The 16080-nt window shown below is 40.1% G+C and overlaps 7 protein-coding genes across 7 annotated transcripts; 3 read left to right on the forward strand and 4 right to left on the reverse strand.

Moving 5' to 3' along the window:
• Window positions 1-42: 42 nt before the first annotated feature.
• SAPINGB_P001156 (uncharacterized protein) lies at window positions 43-690 on the reverse strand (the record flags this gene model as incomplete). Its single annotated transcript, XM_031995879.1, has 2 exons — window positions 43-612; window positions 670-690. The coding sequence occupies 2 exons, from the start codon at window positions 688-690 to the stop codon at window positions 43-45; spliced, it is 591 nt and encodes a 196-aa protein (XP_031851770.1).
• Window positions 691-1071: 381 nt separating this feature from the next.
• SAPINGB_P001157 (uncharacterized protein) lies at window positions 1072-2154 on the reverse strand (the record flags this gene model as incomplete). The annotated part of the gene is made up of 1 exon (XM_031995880.1): window positions 1072-2154. One exon carries the CDS (start codon window positions 2152-2154, stop codon window positions 1072-1074), a length of 1083 nt encoding a protein of 360 aa, XP_031851771.1.
• Window positions 2155-3507: 1353 nt separating this feature from the next.
• On the forward strand, window positions 3508-4380 carry SAPINGB_P001158 (uncharacterized protein; the record flags this gene model as incomplete). Its single annotated transcript, XM_031995881.1, has 1 exon — window positions 3508-4380. The coding sequence occupies one exon, from the start codon at window positions 3508-3510 to the stop codon at window positions 4378-4380; it is 873 nt and encodes a 290-aa protein (XP_031851772.1).
• A 73-nt stretch (window positions 4381-4453) lies between these two features.
• On the reverse strand, window positions 4454-6775 carry SAPINGB_P001159 (uncharacterized protein; the record flags this gene model as incomplete). Its single annotated transcript, XM_031995882.1, has 1 exon — window positions 4454-6775. One exon carries the CDS (start codon window positions 6773-6775, stop codon window positions 4454-4456), a length of 2322 nt encoding a protein of 773 aa, XP_031851773.1.
• A 467-nt stretch (window positions 6776-7242) lies between these two features.
• SAPINGB_P001160 (uncharacterized protein) lies at window positions 7243-9203 on the forward strand (the record flags this gene model as incomplete). Its single annotated transcript, XM_031995883.1, has 4 exons — window positions 7243-7404; window positions 7467-7598; window positions 7669-7865; window positions 7913-9203. The coding sequence occupies 4 exons, from the start codon at window positions 7243-7245 to the stop codon at window positions 9201-9203; spliced, it is 1782 nt and encodes a 593-aa protein (XP_031851774.1).
• A 2048-nt stretch (window positions 9204-11251) lies between these two features.
• Window positions 11252-12967, forward strand: SAPINGB_P001161 (uncharacterized protein; the record flags this gene model as incomplete). Its single annotated transcript, XM_031995884.1, has 2 exons — window positions 11252-11427; window positions 11479-12967. The coding sequence occupies 2 exons, from the start codon at window positions 11252-11254 to the stop codon at window positions 12965-12967; spliced, it is 1665 nt and encodes a 554-aa protein (XP_031851775.1).
• An 87-nt stretch (window positions 12968-13054) lies between these two features.
• SAPINGB_P001162 (uncharacterized protein) lies at window positions 13055-14886 on the reverse strand (the record flags this gene model as incomplete). The annotated part of the gene is made up of 3 exons (XM_031995885.1): window positions 13055-13865; window positions 14635-14727; window positions 14789-14886. The coding sequence occupies 3 exons, from the start codon at window positions 14884-14886 to the stop codon at window positions 13055-13057; spliced, it is 1002 nt and encodes a 333-aa protein (XP_031851776.1).
• Window positions 14887-16080: the final 1194 nt, after the last annotated feature.

Raw genomic sequence — 16080 nt, forward strand, 5'->3', positions numbered from 1 at the left:
TATATATATATATATTTATTAAATAAATAAATTACTATACAATTAATCCAACTTCTTGTCTGCAGAAGTAACTCCTGTTTTTTCATTAAGTTCATCAGAGACCTTAAAATATTCTTTGGAAAGGCCTTGTGACTGTTTCTTAAGAGCTTCGATATCCTTTTCCTTTTGCGCCAGAATTTGTTTAAGCTTCTGGACCTGAGCAGAATCACCGTCAGAAGTTGTAAGTTTATCTTTAGCAATTGTCAGGTCTAAGACGAGGGTATAAGTGCGGGTAAGAATGAGAGATAAAAAGAGGGTAAAGCCACAAAGGTACATGTTACGTTGAGCATAAAATCTTCGTGCTTGAATTTCTGAACGATCAGTCATAGCTCCCATTGAACCAACCACTGATTCATGAGCAGCAGCCAATTCTGTTTGTACACGGTAAACTCTATTGACAGAATCGACAAAAAGAATTAGAATTGCTACAAAGGTAAATTTGAGAGAGGTTTGGACTGATTTGATTAGAGGCGATTCAGCCAAAAAAGTAAGTAGTTTGCGACGAGCTGCATTGGGGAGGGGGGCCACAAGTACAAAAAAGCTAAACATTTCAGCTACCAAAAGGACAAAAACCTATTGAAAGAAAGGTTAAAATGAAATGATTTGAAGGCAATTGATGGAAGAACATACTAAAGTATAGTAGAGAGTCATTGTTTCTAAAGATAGGTATGTATGAATATATTTTATGTTATTAAAAATGCTTTTTTTTTTTTTTTTTTGATAAAATGGATGATGATGAGAAATATATATATATATAAAGGAAGTAAGTGGAAGAAAAAAAAAAAAGGTGGGAATTCCGAGCCTTTTTATACTCATCACATTAATTGTTGTTGCCACCACCGTCCGCCTTACAGAAACCTTAAATCAGTTAACCACGCAACTCAATTCATAAAATGAAAATATAAAAGAAATAAAGCAAGCAATCATTCAAGCAAGCAAAAAAAAAAAAAAAAAAAAAAAATTCAATTCACAATTTTTATTCAAATTTTTTACAAAAAAAAATATATATATATATAAAACATTTCCCTAAATTTAAAGCTGGCCAGCAGTGTTGAAAAACTCAAGAGCCTCCTTGACACGAGCAGACATGGTCTTCTCACCTTCACGGACCCAAACACGGGGGTCAAAGTACTTCTTATTGGGCTTATCGTCTCCCTCAGGGTTGCCGACTTGAGTCAGGAGGTAATCCTTCTTGTTGAGAATAAAGTCTCTAATACCAGTGAGGTAGGCGTACTGAGTGTCAGTGTCAATGTTGACCTTGACGACACCGTAGCTAATGGCAATTTCAAACTCCTCCTTGGTAGAACCGGAACCACCGTGGAAAACCAAAAACAGGGGCTTGTCAGAGTCGCTCTTGAGCTGCTCCTTAGCATAAGCCTGGTGCTTACCAAGAAGCTCAGGGTGGAGCTTAACGTTACCGGGCTTGTAAACACCGTGGACATTGCCAAAGGCAGCGGCAATAGAAAAGTTGGGGGAAACAGGGGAAAGAGCCTCGTAGACGGCAAAGACCTCGTTGGGTTGAGTGTAGAGCTTAGAAGACTCAACACCAGAGTTATCAACACCATCTTCCTCACCACCAGTGATACCGATTTCCATCTCGAGCCATTGGTTCATCTTGGCAGCACGCTCAAAGTACTTCTTAGTGGTGGCAATGTTTTCCTCATGGGGTTCCTCAGAGAGATCAATCATGTGAGAAGAGAAGAGGGGCTCGCCGTGCTCCTTAAAGTAAGCCTCATCGGCCTCGAGCATGCCATCGAGCCAAGGGAGGAGCTTGTGGGCGCAGTGGTCAGTGTGAAGAACGACGGGGATGCCGTAGGTAGGAGCAATGGAGCGAATGTAGTGGGCAGCGGCAACGGCACCAGCAACGGAAGCTTCTTGGTTCTTGTTTGCGACACCCTTACCGGCGAAAAAGGCGGAACCACCTTGGGAAGCCTGGAGAATGACGGGGGACTTTGCATCGCGGGCAGCCTCGAGGACGGCAACGACGGTAGAAGAAGAGGTAATGTTGACGGCTGGGATAGCAAACTTGTGTGCTTGTGCGTACTCAAAGAGCTTGCGAACGTCATCGCCGACAATGACGCCGGACTTTCTAGAGAGAACATCAGTGACACCCATTCTAGTGGAAAAAGAAATATATTATTGTTAGATAAGAGAAGGCAAAAAAAAAATAAAAAAAAAAAAAAGGGTATTTTAAGTGGATCATCATCATTATCATCATCATTATTATCGTCATTATTATTATTATTATTATTATTATTATTATTATACATACTTGAGATAAGATAGAAGTTTTTTTTTTTTGTATATAGTGGATTTTAAAGGTTGATTTAAAAGAATTTTTTAATAAAAAAATAAAAAGTTAGATAGGAAAAGAAAAAGAATAAAAAATAAAAAAAAAGAAGAAAGAAAGAAAGAAATAAAAAAAATAAAATAATGAAATGGTGGGAAATCAGGCTGTATTTATAGGATAGGAAAGCAAAGAGGTAACCAATGGGCTGTACGAATTGGGTTTGGTGGTTGTGATGATTGTGTAAAAAGTAAAAAAAAGACAGGCAGACAGGCAGACAGGCAGACAAACAGACAAACAAATTTGTAGGGAAGGCTTTTCCCCGCAAAAATTAAAATAAAAAAATAAAAATAAAAAAATAAATAAATAAAAATAAATTAAATAAATAAAAATAAAAAAAAAAAAACCCCCCCTCCCATTTTTCGTACTTGGAGGAGGGGCACACACACACACACATGTCAATCACGTGAGATCCCGGGGAATTATCTTGCCGGGTAACGGAAGGATTAGATTTTATATATAGCTTTTTAGTGACAGAACAACAACAACAACACAGCATAGCGACTTAAATAGAAAAGAAAAGTTGTAAGTTCAATTCAAATAAAAATTAAAAAAAAATAAAAATAAAAATAAAAATAAAAATTGACAAATCACCTTATTATTATTATTATTATTATTATTCTATCTATCAAAAATTAAAATTTAAATATTAAAAAAAAAAGATTGGAAGACGCCTAGAAACTTCTAATCTCTAAAACAAGTCCAAAAAAAAAAAAAAAAAAAAAAAAAAAAAATGAAGCCACCACCACCACCACCACCCCAAAAAAAAAAAAAAAAAAAAAAAAAAGGAGTGCGCTGCACCGGCAGACCGAATGGCAAGCAGCAACCCATAAAAAATAAATAAAAAAAATAAAAAAAATAAAAAAAATAAATTCTAAAAATGGGCTTTTTTTTTTATTTATTTTTTAATGGGGTAGGGTAATTTATATATATATATATATATATTGTAATACATGTTGTAATAATAATACCCATTTATTTCGTGTCGCGTTTTTACGCGTTTTTTTATTTTTTTATTTTATTTTTTTTATTTTTATTTTTGTTTATTTTTATTTTTTTTTTCAAAACCTCCATTCTCAATATCACCAAACATATATAGACACACACACACACACACAACAATGTCAGACGTTTTCGAACCTCAAATTTACCCTGCAATCACACAAACTATCCTCCAAATCATCATCAGTAACCGATGTATGCCCCTCTCACAAGTAGCTTCTGCTCTTGCAAAAACAAATCATACATACCTTCAAAGTATAGGCTACCACGATATTGCCACAAACCCAGATGCTGAACCCGTTCGTTTTGCCATCGACCATGATATGTGTGAAAAACACTTAATCCAACCAGTTCTAGAAACTATTAATAAACAATTAGGAGATTTCTCCTTTGCTACTAAAATTACTCGTGACCAAGAATCAGGTCAACTATGTGTATCATTTGTTAATATGCACTCTTCTGCAGGAACTAAACTCGCAACTACTCTTACACCAGCAGAAATTGATCATTTTAAAAATATCCTTCATAAAATATTTTCCTCATCATCCTTCCAATTAAATAATTTTGCAGTAAACCTCGCAGATATCGTTCAAGCTTACCCTAAAGATGCAAATAATAAAACAACACTCACAGCTGCTCAAGGTCTTGCCAAAATTAAAAACTTAGTCTCTTTAGGATGGTTTGTCATTGTCCCATTATCTAAACAACTCTCCCAAACACAAGCTGAATACACTTATACTCTCTCAACAAGAGCCCTGGCTGAATTAGATACTTATATCCGTTCAACTTTTGATCCAGAAGGTGCTGACCCAACTGTTCGTTACTGCTCAGGATGCTCCCAAATATGGACTATTGGATGCTCATGTCCTACTCCTCAATGTAACTCAAGATACCATAAATATTGTTACGAAGGTCTTATAGAAATGGCCCCATCCACAGAGTGTCGTGAATGTCAAACTCCTATATCTTCTTTCCAACCTATTGGCTTTTAAATTTGCTTTATTTGCTTTATAAATATCATAATATAACAATAATAATAATAATAATAATAATAATAATAACCATTCACTCCTGTAATGAAAACTCAATCTCATCAATCACATCATACACAATATCTTCAGCAATTTGCTCATCATATCTCTCACACATTGGCCGAATCACCTCCTCTTCTCCAACTATTATATCTTCCCCTCCACCCCACCTTGAACATTTGGAATATTCCATCCGTGCTCTAATCTCATCGGGTAAACAATCAAAATGTGGACCAAAATTAAACTGTGCCATTCCTCCCTTAAATACTGAAATCGCCGGATAATACCCCAACTGCCCATCATCAGGTGAAAAAATCTTCTTGCGAATATTATTATTGTTGTTTCGTCGAGAAACTATAGGTGCCGGTGCTGGTGCTGGTGCCGGTGCTGGTGCTGGCAACGGCAGTAGTGGAAAAACTGATCCTTCATCTCCTGTCCCTTCACATCCGGTCCCTTCACCTCCAGTCCCAGTCCCAATCCCTTCATTCCCCTTTGTTACTGCCGTTGGAGGCGCCAAATCCTTATTCCTACCATGCTTCGAGCTCGGCGGCATAAATGATTTAAGATCTGTAAACGCCCTCCCCAAATACCTTCCATTCTTATACACATCAATATATGACCCAGGTATCGTTTCTAAAAACTCTTCATGTCCTATTGCTGTTCCTCCAACTTCCACTCCACCTTCCTCTTCAATAATCCCCCCATTAGGCCCCCGCTTATTGGAAAATATCATGTCCTCCATCGCCTTCACTGGCTGATACTCAAGCAACTCAAAATATAACTGCCCCTTATACTTAATTGGAATCCGGTCCCGGCTCACTGTCCCATATGACAATGTCGCAGCCTTACCATCCCGCGCACGTAGTTTCCCCATATAACTTTCAATAGGCGGTAAATAAACATGTAATCCAATCACATCCCCAGCACCAAACCCTTCCTCACTCATCACTCCATCCCCCTTTCCAAACCGCCGCGGCCGTGAAAAATGAACCGCTTCCCCCGTCGTGTCCCGTAGTCCATAACCATACCCATCAAACCCAACGGGAGCCTGTAAACATGCCTCTCGTCGGGCTAGCCCCAGCCGTACGTGTCCTCCTGCTGCAAGACGTTGAGCGCGTGTCCGTGCCGCTGCCTCCGCCGCTTTCCCATCCCCCCAAAACACGTCCGGCGTGCTTTCCCCCGTGCTTGTTCCAGTCCCCGTGGTATCACTCATGCCTCCTGCCCCATTAGGTACAAATGTCGCCGCTGTACCAGACCCCCCACCTGTCACAGCCTTACTTTCCCCGCCGTGTAGAATCCGAGTCTCGTAGTACCAGTGACCTTCTCGCACAAAAACATTGGCCCGAGCTGTGCTAAACCCCCGCAACGTCGACACCGTCATCGCATCTTTAGAAAGTGCAACGCTCGGCGACCGATCAAAATAAGACGCCCGAGCAGCATATGGTGGAACCTCAATAGCTGTGTATTGTAATGCCGGCAGCGCAGACCCCACTGCTTTGCAGTGTGTGTATCGGAACCCTCGACGATTCTGTGGATGGTCGTCTGTATAGTATAATAACGCGCGTTTATTATCATTGCTTTTTTCTGTCATACTCGTTGCTGCTGTTGCATCGGGTGTCCCCTCTTTGGAAGACGCCCGGCTACTACTTGCATTGGGTGTTGCGGTGCCCGTACTAAACGCTGATCCAGGCCGTTGAATCTGTGCCAACAATGGGCCCGTGGCCAATGCTGCTGCAACGGCCCCGCCCATGGTGTTTACTGTCGATCCACCCATAATCGGTCGCGGAGAGTACACAGGCGTGTCATTAATGCCTCCTCCTACTACTCCCCCTAATACCATTCCTACCACTCCACTAATGGCTTCTCTTAATTCTGGTGTCGGTTTCACGAGAGGATGACGTGCAATCTCGTCGAAAGACGCGGGGACCAGGTGCGGGGCATGCGGGATGATTCCTGCATCTTGGGGTTGTGGTGGTGGGGGGTTGATGCGGACTGGGAATTGAAGAATAGGTTCTGCAAACTTTGCTGCAGCCGCTGCTGCTGTAGCAGCTGCAGAAGGACCTCGTCGTCGACCAGTGCCTGAGGAACCTCCAGAGGCTCCAGGATTGGGTGTAGATCGACGTTGTATGGTGGGTCCTCCAGACACCCCAGGGGATGAAACAGTCATATCTATTGTTGCTAATGATGCAGATGTTGATGATGTTGATGATGTTGATGATGTTGATGATGCTGTGTTACTAGTCTTTGAGTCTGCAGTTTTCCTTCTTTTTGATGCAGATCCCTTGGATCCATGGCCCGGAATTTCCGCGTAGCCTGGATGACCTGGGGCCGGTGTATTTGTATTTTTTTCCATCATCTCAAACAATTTTGATGGGTTAGATGTTTGGGATTGTTTTGGATAAAGTCATTTTGGGAATGTATTAAAAAAAAACAAAAACAAAAAAGCTGAAAAATGAATGCAACTAACCCTGATGTTACAATTACAATTATATGACAATAATTACAACAGCCGTATCTAGAATTGTAACAAGGGCATAATAGGTCTGCTCGGCGTTGTTTTCCGAGAACCTCTTCCACCGACTGGGTGACGGTGAGCGCCGCCGTTGGTTTGCAATGAAATCCCAATAATTAAGTCCTCAGTCAGCCATAATAATAATAACAATAATAATATTAAAAAAAAAAAATAGCGCGCAATCTTTTTGACGGGACATAAAATCCCTTCTTCCTGCCCCCCATTTTAATCTTTTTTTTTTTTTTTTAATATTAAAACTTTATAAAGTATTTCTAATTCCTTTAGTTTTATTTTATTCCATTCCATTCCCAATGACATTGCTTTCTTCGAACTCAGATTGTGCAGCCATCCAAAAGGCCCATGAGTATCTCGACATTGCGCTCCAGCATCCTCTGGCTGTAGAACTACTTAACCAGCCTTTGACAAAGCAGTTTCTCACTTACTATGAAAATGCTTCACCTTTTGAGCGGTACGTTTCTCTTTATTTTACCTTGAAATTCTCTATTTCTAACATCTCCAAGATTCCGCGATCTAGTTTTTGCCTAGTATGTCCTCTCAAAATCTACACTCTAGAAACCCTCTCACTAACCCTAAAAGTCTTGCCGTAAAATACTTCAATAAAGCCTTGGGACATGTTTGGAGGTACGGGCCAATTGGTACTTTTCTGGTATGTGAAGAATTTCCAATATCCCAACAAAAAAAAAGCCCTCGTAACTAACAATCATTCATTCCTTCAGCTGATATGGCACTCCATAGCAACTTACTTCTTTACAAAGTTCCAGCAAATCCCCTTTGTCAAGAAGAAAGTCGACCAGGAAGTCACCAAAGTCCTTGACAAAATTGAAGATGATCTCATTGACCGCTCTCTCACCTATTATACTAAACTCCCAGAGTCCGGTTGGTCTCCGGACAGAGTTACCCAGGAACTCGAAAAGTATGTGCTCAATCATAAATATCCTTATTCTCTTCTAACCTAATTAGAAATACCCAAATGAAACACACCAAATGGGAAGAAGGTAGAGTCTCGGGTGCCGTCTACCACGGTGGCCAGGATATTTTAAAAATTCAATCTAAGGCTTACTCTCTCTACTCAGTCGCAAACCAACTTCATCCTGACGTGTTCCCCGCTGTCCGCAAAATGGAGTCAGAAGTCGTGGCAATGGTTCTTAAACTTTACAATGCCCCAAAGGGCGCAGAAGGTACTTCCACCTCTGGTGGCACTGAATCCCTGCTCCTCGCATGTCTCGCCGCTCGTGAAAAGGCCTTCCGTGAGCGTGGAATCACAGAACCCGAAATCATTGCCCCAGAAACCATTCACGCTGGTTTCGACAAGGCCGCTTACTACTTTAAAATGAAGCTCATCCATGCTCCTCTAGACCCTAAAACCTTCCAGGTCGATCTTAAGGCTGTCAAGCGTCTCATCAATAAAAATACCGTCTTGCTTGCCGGCTCTGCCCCTAACTTCCCCCACGGCATCATTGACAATATCGAGGGTCTTAGTAAACTAGCCCTGCGCTATAAAATTCCTCTCCACGTCGACGCCTGCCTCGGCTCCTTTATTGTCCCCTTCTTGGACAAGGCTGGCTTTGGTAAGGGCGTCCCGCTCTTTGACTTTAGAGTCCCCGGTGTCACTTCCATTTCCTGCGACACTCATAAGTACGGCTTTGCTCCCAAGGGTTCTTCCATCATCATGTACCGCACAAACGAAATGCGTCAGTACCAGTACTACATCACTGCAAAGTGGACTGGTGGTCTCTACGCTTCTCCAACTTTGGCTGGATCCCGTCCAGGTGCCCTTATGGTTGGCTGCTGGGCAACCCTGATGGCTATCGGCGAAAAGGGCTACACTGAGTCGTGTCGCGAGATTGTCGGGGCTGCTCGTCGTATCAAGTCTTTTGTGCGTGAAGACCCAGATCTCAAGGACCTGCTCGACGTCATTGGGGAGCCTCTTGGCTCTGTGGTGTCGTTCAAGTCGTCTGCCGTGTCTGTCTATGCCCTGGCCGATCATATGAACAAGAAGGGTTGGCATCTCAATGCCCTGCAAAGACCCGCAGCCATTCACATTGCAGTTACCCGTTTGACAGTCCCCGTTGTCGATGAGTTTCTTACTGATCTTAAGGCTACGGTCTGTGAGCTCAAGGAAAGCAATATCACTCCGGAAAGCTCCAAGAGCGATACTACCGTGCTCTACGGTGTTGCAGGGAGTGTCAAGACTGTGGGTGTGGCAGACCGTTTGGCTGCTGGCTTTCTTGACTGCCTTTACAAGGTATAAATTTGAGCCTCAGTATCTGCTTTAAGCAAGACACAGCAGCACTTGGCTTGTTGATGAGAGACCTTTTTTTTGTTCAGCCTTGCGTATTTTCAAAATATGGGGGAAGAGATGGATCTGAAATATAGGCAAGACAAAAAAGAATAATAAAAAAGGATTTGGAAACAATCTGAAGAACATTATATTTTATATAAATATGAGTTAATGGAGGTGTAATTTACGTCTAATAAATTATTTAAAAACTATTAATTTAATTGTAAAGGCAATTGCTTGTAATTCTGCAAACAGAGATCTTATTGGCATTTTCATTTTAAAAATACCCCCCAATTAAGTCAAATAATCTCTGGATTCTTCTAAACCACTTGTTATCTTTATAAAGTTTTTTTCAACCTTCTTTTTTTCATTATAATGATTAATAAACGTTTAATTTTAATCATTTGCTGCTCGAAAATTATACGCCGTTAAGCTTATATTTTCATGCGGGTATTTATGGATGGAACTTTTTATTAACCATTATTATTCATCCCTCCTTCTGTACAAGTAAATGGCTAAGTTTCCCTATAAAAAGTTTCGAATACATCAAACTGTTAACTATTCATCAAATAAAAGATATTTTTTTGTACTTCACGTTGATATATATGTAACCTTTTCATCTTTCAACTGTGCTAAAAATGAAAAAGATTTGTACATTTCATTCCTACTCTTTATCTCAATTCCTAAAACCAAAAAAAAAAAAAAAAAAAAAAATACTGTGTACAACAAGCACAACCCAAAGTCCCAGTTCAAGCTCCCTGAATAAATAATCACCTGTGATAAAGATTGCCTCTACATTATGTAACTTATGAACGAAGTTCTCTTTTAAGTATTGCATGAACATGGCTACAAAAAATTCCAGGAAACCTCGGTAAATAAGATTCTTAGCAACACCTGCGATAGCCTAATTCCCAACTTTCCCACTTATAAATTCTATTCTATTTTAATCGTATCGATCAATCTGGTATACTACGGTTACCTCTTGGGGTCTTCTTATTGACTTAACTTTTAAATTCAATAGTAATTCTTGGAACAGCACTAAAGTTTAAATCTAATGAGTTAGTTAAGCAAATGGCAAAATTTGTATTATATTATTAAAAAAAATGTAGGTCATCAGGGCAGTTTATAAGAGAAATAATTAACAATGTAACTTTTGTTAACATCACAATGAAGATCTAACGGAAAAGGCCCTGCATATGATAACGTATCTTGTTTGTGGATATTAATAACTGCAGATTACCAATTAAACCTCTTATGTAAGCCCATTGTATTTCCCAAAATGCTTTTATTGCAAAAAAACTTTTTGAGGAAGAAGTTTTAATATCATATTCTTTACAAGAAAATGAACACCCTATTATTATTGCCCAAATACTCAAAAGGTTTATTCATCATTAAAACTAATATCATACTTACTTTGTTACAATACAATTATCTCAGGTTGTTTTTTAAGAAATTAAAACATTAATAATTAAATAAATTTGTATTTGGTTTTTAATCAAATTAAAAGTGTTCTTATTGTTAATCATTTACCATCCAGCATTTTTCTCAAAAAAATCAAGTTCAATGGTTTGTCTTCAGCCTTGCTAGAGACAATAGTTTTATTAGTAATTATTCAAAATAGCTTTACAATTAATAAACATATTCAAATTTGTTCATATCGAAATAATAATTTAGTAGAAAAAACGTAAATTTTTATATATTATTATAACTCATTCATTTATTCAATCAGAAAAAAACATGAATGAAGTTCCGAGCCTTTTTAAGGTCCTTTTTTTGTTTGATAAATCCCCCACAATGCGTTGTGGCTGCTTATTGAGCTGCACTGCGGCTTTCCCCAGTCACGTTTTTTTATTACTTTTTTCAGTGCAATCTAACCAAAAAAAAATTAAAAAAATTAAAAAAAATTATAATAAAATAAAATACTGCAAAAAAACAATCCACCCGATTCAAAGCAATTACAATCCTTTACTTAGTCCCAAACTAACTTAATAGCCTTTAAGAGCCAGTGGAAATCATACATGAGCAACTCAAACACCGGGCTAATTTATAACCAGCATCTGAGTGCGAAAATTGATGCACTTATTGAAAAGTATTTGCGCGAACGGGGGTACGACGCGACTTTGAAAGCCTTCACGAGTGATTTGAGTCATGAAATCGATACATCTGTAGTCCACGACGATGAACGACTTGAAGTGTAAGTAAACAACCTCTTAAAGATTTTTTTCTAATACTTATTTTTATTAAGAATTGTCAATGAATATGAAAAGTATCTCAAGGCTCAGCCCGTTTTTAACTCGCACGCAGCTACCCATACACCCATCGACCCTGCCAAACGATTCTACTATGATGCTGCACGCAAGCCCTCAGAATACCCACTCACATCTTTTGCAGCCACACAGCTTGTGACTCCCTTTGATACTCTCGGGATTGTGACAGCCGTCAAAATTATTTCATTTAAAACAGAAATTTCCTCGCCCTTTTTCAGTGGACACCCGGGACCGAAGTTCCCCGACGTATGTGTTCTTGCATCAGGCTCAGACAAGTCGCTGCGCTGTTACGATGCCACACGAAGACTCCAATCACAACAAAAAGAAAAGGCTGGCAGTAGTAATAGTAGTAGCAGCAGCAGCAGCAGTAGTAGTAGTGGTGCTGGCGATGAAAAAAGTGCCCTTGTGCACGTGTGGCATGGTGTGCATGGTGCTGGAGCCGCGGTGCGCTGCATCGTGCCATTAGGAGGAGCACTTGTACTCACATCTGGAATGGATGGCCGACATGTCGTCACACACATGGGCACAGGCTTATGTGTGGGAGCCGAGAGAGCTCACGCGCGTTTTGTAAACGCAACCACTTTTGACCCCAAGTCTGGACTTTTGGCATCTGCTGGGTACGATGGGTTCATCAAGGTATACCGGCTAAGCGTAAAGGGAGACGGAGAAGATGTAAAAGTTGAGTTTACATTAGTCGGGTCGCACAAGTTTTTGCAAATTCCTACGGTCGTTGAGTTTGCCCGGTTACCTGCCAGTGCAGGACCTCTTGCCGGACGACTAGTGCTGCTTGGGTGTGTGCAAGACTCGACACGATTGTATTATTTGGATGTCGAAGATGGAGACATGAATTCTGGAGACCGCGATGCTCTACGAATTTTATCCAAGACCAATTTGCTTGATGCGGAATATGCATCCACATTTGTTGCGTTTAGTCCTATGGCATTGGCCATTGCACCCGATGGAAGTGGCCGATATGCTGTTGCGACATCACACACACCACACATGCGCGTAATTATCGGGCAGCTTGGACTTGAGGCCATTGACGATGGGGAAGCTGCTGTTGCTGCTGCGCAAGGAAATGTTTGTGAGAACTCGGATCCATATTACGTTCACGAGAGCAAGGAAGTGGAGGAGATGCGCCGACGCAATATGAACAATCTGGTGCTGCACAATATCCAGGCACATGCGCCGCAAGACAAGTTTTCAATGCCGCGCGTGCGCTGGAGTACTGACGGTAACGGCGTGTGGGTGACGGGTGATGATGGAATAGTACGCGGAATTGAGATTGAGACTGGAACAGTTGTAGTAGAATTGGGCCGCGCGGACTCAGGGTCTGATGCTCGACATACGGATAAGGTACGTGATTTGGATGTATGGGAGCTTCCTGCAGAGAATGCAACTGATAAGCCCACGCCAATTGTTATATCTGGTGGAGTCGATAGACGAGTGATTGAGTATTTTGTTTAAAAAAGACATTATAGAAGCCTATTTTTTGGAGAAAACAATGTATTTTTTTTTTAAGTATATATATTTATATATATAAGAATAGATATTTTAGGCTGGCAGAGCAATGACACGACGCTTGCGAACAAGACGAATGAGGAGCACAATGAGCAGCTCAACCTGGTCCTTGAACATAAAGAGCAGGCCCTGGACCAAAATTCCCTTTGTGATTTGTGGGCCAATGCCCTTGAAGAGACCGGCAAGACCTTCATTCTTAGCAAGGTATACCAGCGCATCGACAAAGCTATTAAACTTCTTGTCATCCTTGTTCTTTCCGCCGCCACCAGATTGTTGCATGACTTTAGAGATGATTAAGGGTTGAGTGGCAATGGTGGCCATAGACTTGGAGAGAGCACCGAGGAGGAAGTTCTCACCAGGCTTAAGGTGGGATTTACCGTGGAACAGCAGGTTTTTGAGACGCTCGTAGGAGCCGTAAGTGATGGAGGGGTTGATGACGAGGACAAGAGAAGCCTTGAGACCGCGCCAAAGACCAGAGACACCGTCTTGGGCAACAACGCTGCGCGCTGTTTGGACGAGTGACTCAGGTTGCGTCGAAGTTTGCTGGCGCGTGGTGACCACGGAAATAGGGATAGTAAAGAGCTGGGCAAGTGCACCTGCAAGTGCACCGAGAGCGAGCTCAACGGCAGTGGAGAGATCGCCAGGAGCAGGCTCGCCGCGAGCCCGCGCACGCAATTCGCGCTTAGAGGTGTAAGTGTTGCGGATCAGGCCGTACCAATAAAAGTAGGCAAAGTTGGTTGAAGCGACGCCGAGAATTGTTCCAGCGAGTCCAGAGTAAAGTCCGAGAACGCCCTTCTTAGCGTAAATCTTTTGAATCACATCGAGTGCGCCTGTATAATGTTCTCTATAGAAAAAAAATTTAAATAACAAGTTAGTATGACTATAAAAGTATACGTGGGGAATGGCAAAAAAAAAAAAACATCCTCGGCAGGCTCGGCAGATTCGGTTGGAAACGTGAAAAAGGTGCGGCTTGCAAGTGGTATCGGCTCGGTAATTATATGCGAGAGTACAGCAATACCAAGATGGGGGGTGGAAATAAATAAAAAAAAAAAAAGCAATAGGGCACTGATTGAAAATTCAGGGACCAAGATTGGGGTATTTAAGAACCTTGATTATTTTTAAAGGTTTAGGGAGATTCTTTTGAATGAACAAAAGGTTCTTATGAAATGGCCTCGGATTCATTTAACCAAGATCGATTACATAAGAAAAAGGTGGGGAATCACGTGTGGTTCGGCGATTCGCAGGTACCGGGAGATAAAAAAAAAGTGCCGATGAATTGGACATGAAAATTTTGATAAGAGTTGCTGGAAAGAAAAGGTCCCAATTCTTAAAAAAAAAAAAAAAAAAAAAAAGGAAAAATCCAAATATTTTATCAAAAGAAAATAATGAATTCCACTAGGGGGCCAGAATGCTCCAAAAAAAAAAGTTGTTGTTGACTCTTCTTTCTAACGGGTATCTTGCAGTTAGATGTCACAAGCCACAGTTTTATTTTTGATGTTTCTTTTTGCTGTTGCACATCATATATTTGGACCGATGTATATATGCACGATGCCTTGAAAGCCTTTGAGATGAGGTATAGAGATTGTATAATATAAAATAAAAAAAAAACATACTCTTGTGTCTTTTCTTCTTGAGCCTCTATGTCTTCTTCGCCTTGCTTTGTCTTTTTCTGGGGCTTAATTTGAACCTGAAGTCTGGTCTTTACTCTGTGATTTAATAAGTTAGTAAATAATGGTTAAAGAAAATGTGTTTGATAATTGTACATACATGTCGAGAGGATATACTATGACGTTTGCAATGACAGCACCGGTAGCACCTGCCAGTGCCTTTCCCCAGGGAGTAAGTTCTTGTGAGTGTGCGGGCATTGTTTAAATGTGATGTGTGTTTTGTGTTTTAAATATGGTTATGGGGTAGTAAATGTAAATGATGCGTGAGCAGATGACGAGAGCTGTATGAGGGGTGTTTATAGGTGACAATAGTAGGCCAAGCGGAGGATTTATTTAATTTAATCTATTAATGTGATTATTTGAACAAGAATATAAACAGATTTTTGTCTGTTGAATTATGAAATGTATGTATATAAAAACCTGGGGAGAAAAAAAAAGGTTAGGAAAAAAAAAAAAAAAAAAAGAGGGAGGAAGCGGGGGGACCTGCTGAGTTTATATATGAAAATAAAATAGTATAGTGGTAGTGGTAGGTGTAGGTGTAGTTGTGTGGTGTATTTTAATAAAGGCTGTTTGTATAGGCACAACCTAAAAAAAAAAAAAAAAAAAGGGAGAAAGCCATTTCACCGGGATATTTCTAAACCATAAAAAAAACCCTCCGGGCTTATTCTTAATAAGTTTTGATTCTTTCCTCTATAACAGCATTGTTAGTTTCTGCTTTTGTTTTTTTTATTAAAGTAACTAGAATATGACAGTCATTAGATTATCTTTAGGCAATTTTTCCAATTCATTTTTTTTTTTTGCAGTATTGGTGTTTGGTCAGACCTGAATGGAATCTTTTTGTTGCAAGCTTCTTTGATTTTTGGCTGGAGTATCCCGGTGGGAGGGGCTCTCATCGCCGCCGCAGAAGCCTCGGCAGTTATTGATAAATATGGGGAGAAAGTAAATATAAGCCTTATAACTTATACCTTGAGAAGAATGACCATCTCACCGAGACCTTTGAAATTTTTATTTTTCCTTCTGGCTTCTCCGCAAAAAAAAAAAAAAAAAAAAATATTTTTCTCATCCATTAAGCTTAAGTTTTATTTTAAATAAAATGAAATGAAAAAAAAAAAACCGACCGGTCAACCCCCGACTGGCTGCTTTTTTTTTCTTCTATTACTATTATTATTATTATTAGAAAAACCAGCCTAAAGGACCCCGCGCATCATAATTGCAGTAAATATTTGTGAAAAGGCCCACGTTTTATCGCAGGATTCATTCCATATCGCCCAGATTTTATCAAAAAAAAAAAATGAAAATAAATGTATTTGTGCTACAATTTATTAATATTATTTTACAATTACAAGTAGCCTATAATGGCAAAAAAAAAAGCATTCCTTGAGACCGTTCGGT

Source organism: Magnusiomyces paraingens (genome assembly GCF_902498895.1).
Source record: "Magnusiomyces paraingens strain CBS 517.90 genome assembly, contig: contig1, whole genome shotgun sequence".
Lineage (NCBI taxonomy): Eukaryota > Fungi > Ascomycota > Dipodascomycetes > Dipodascales > Dipodascaceae > Magnusiomyces > Magnusiomyces paraingens.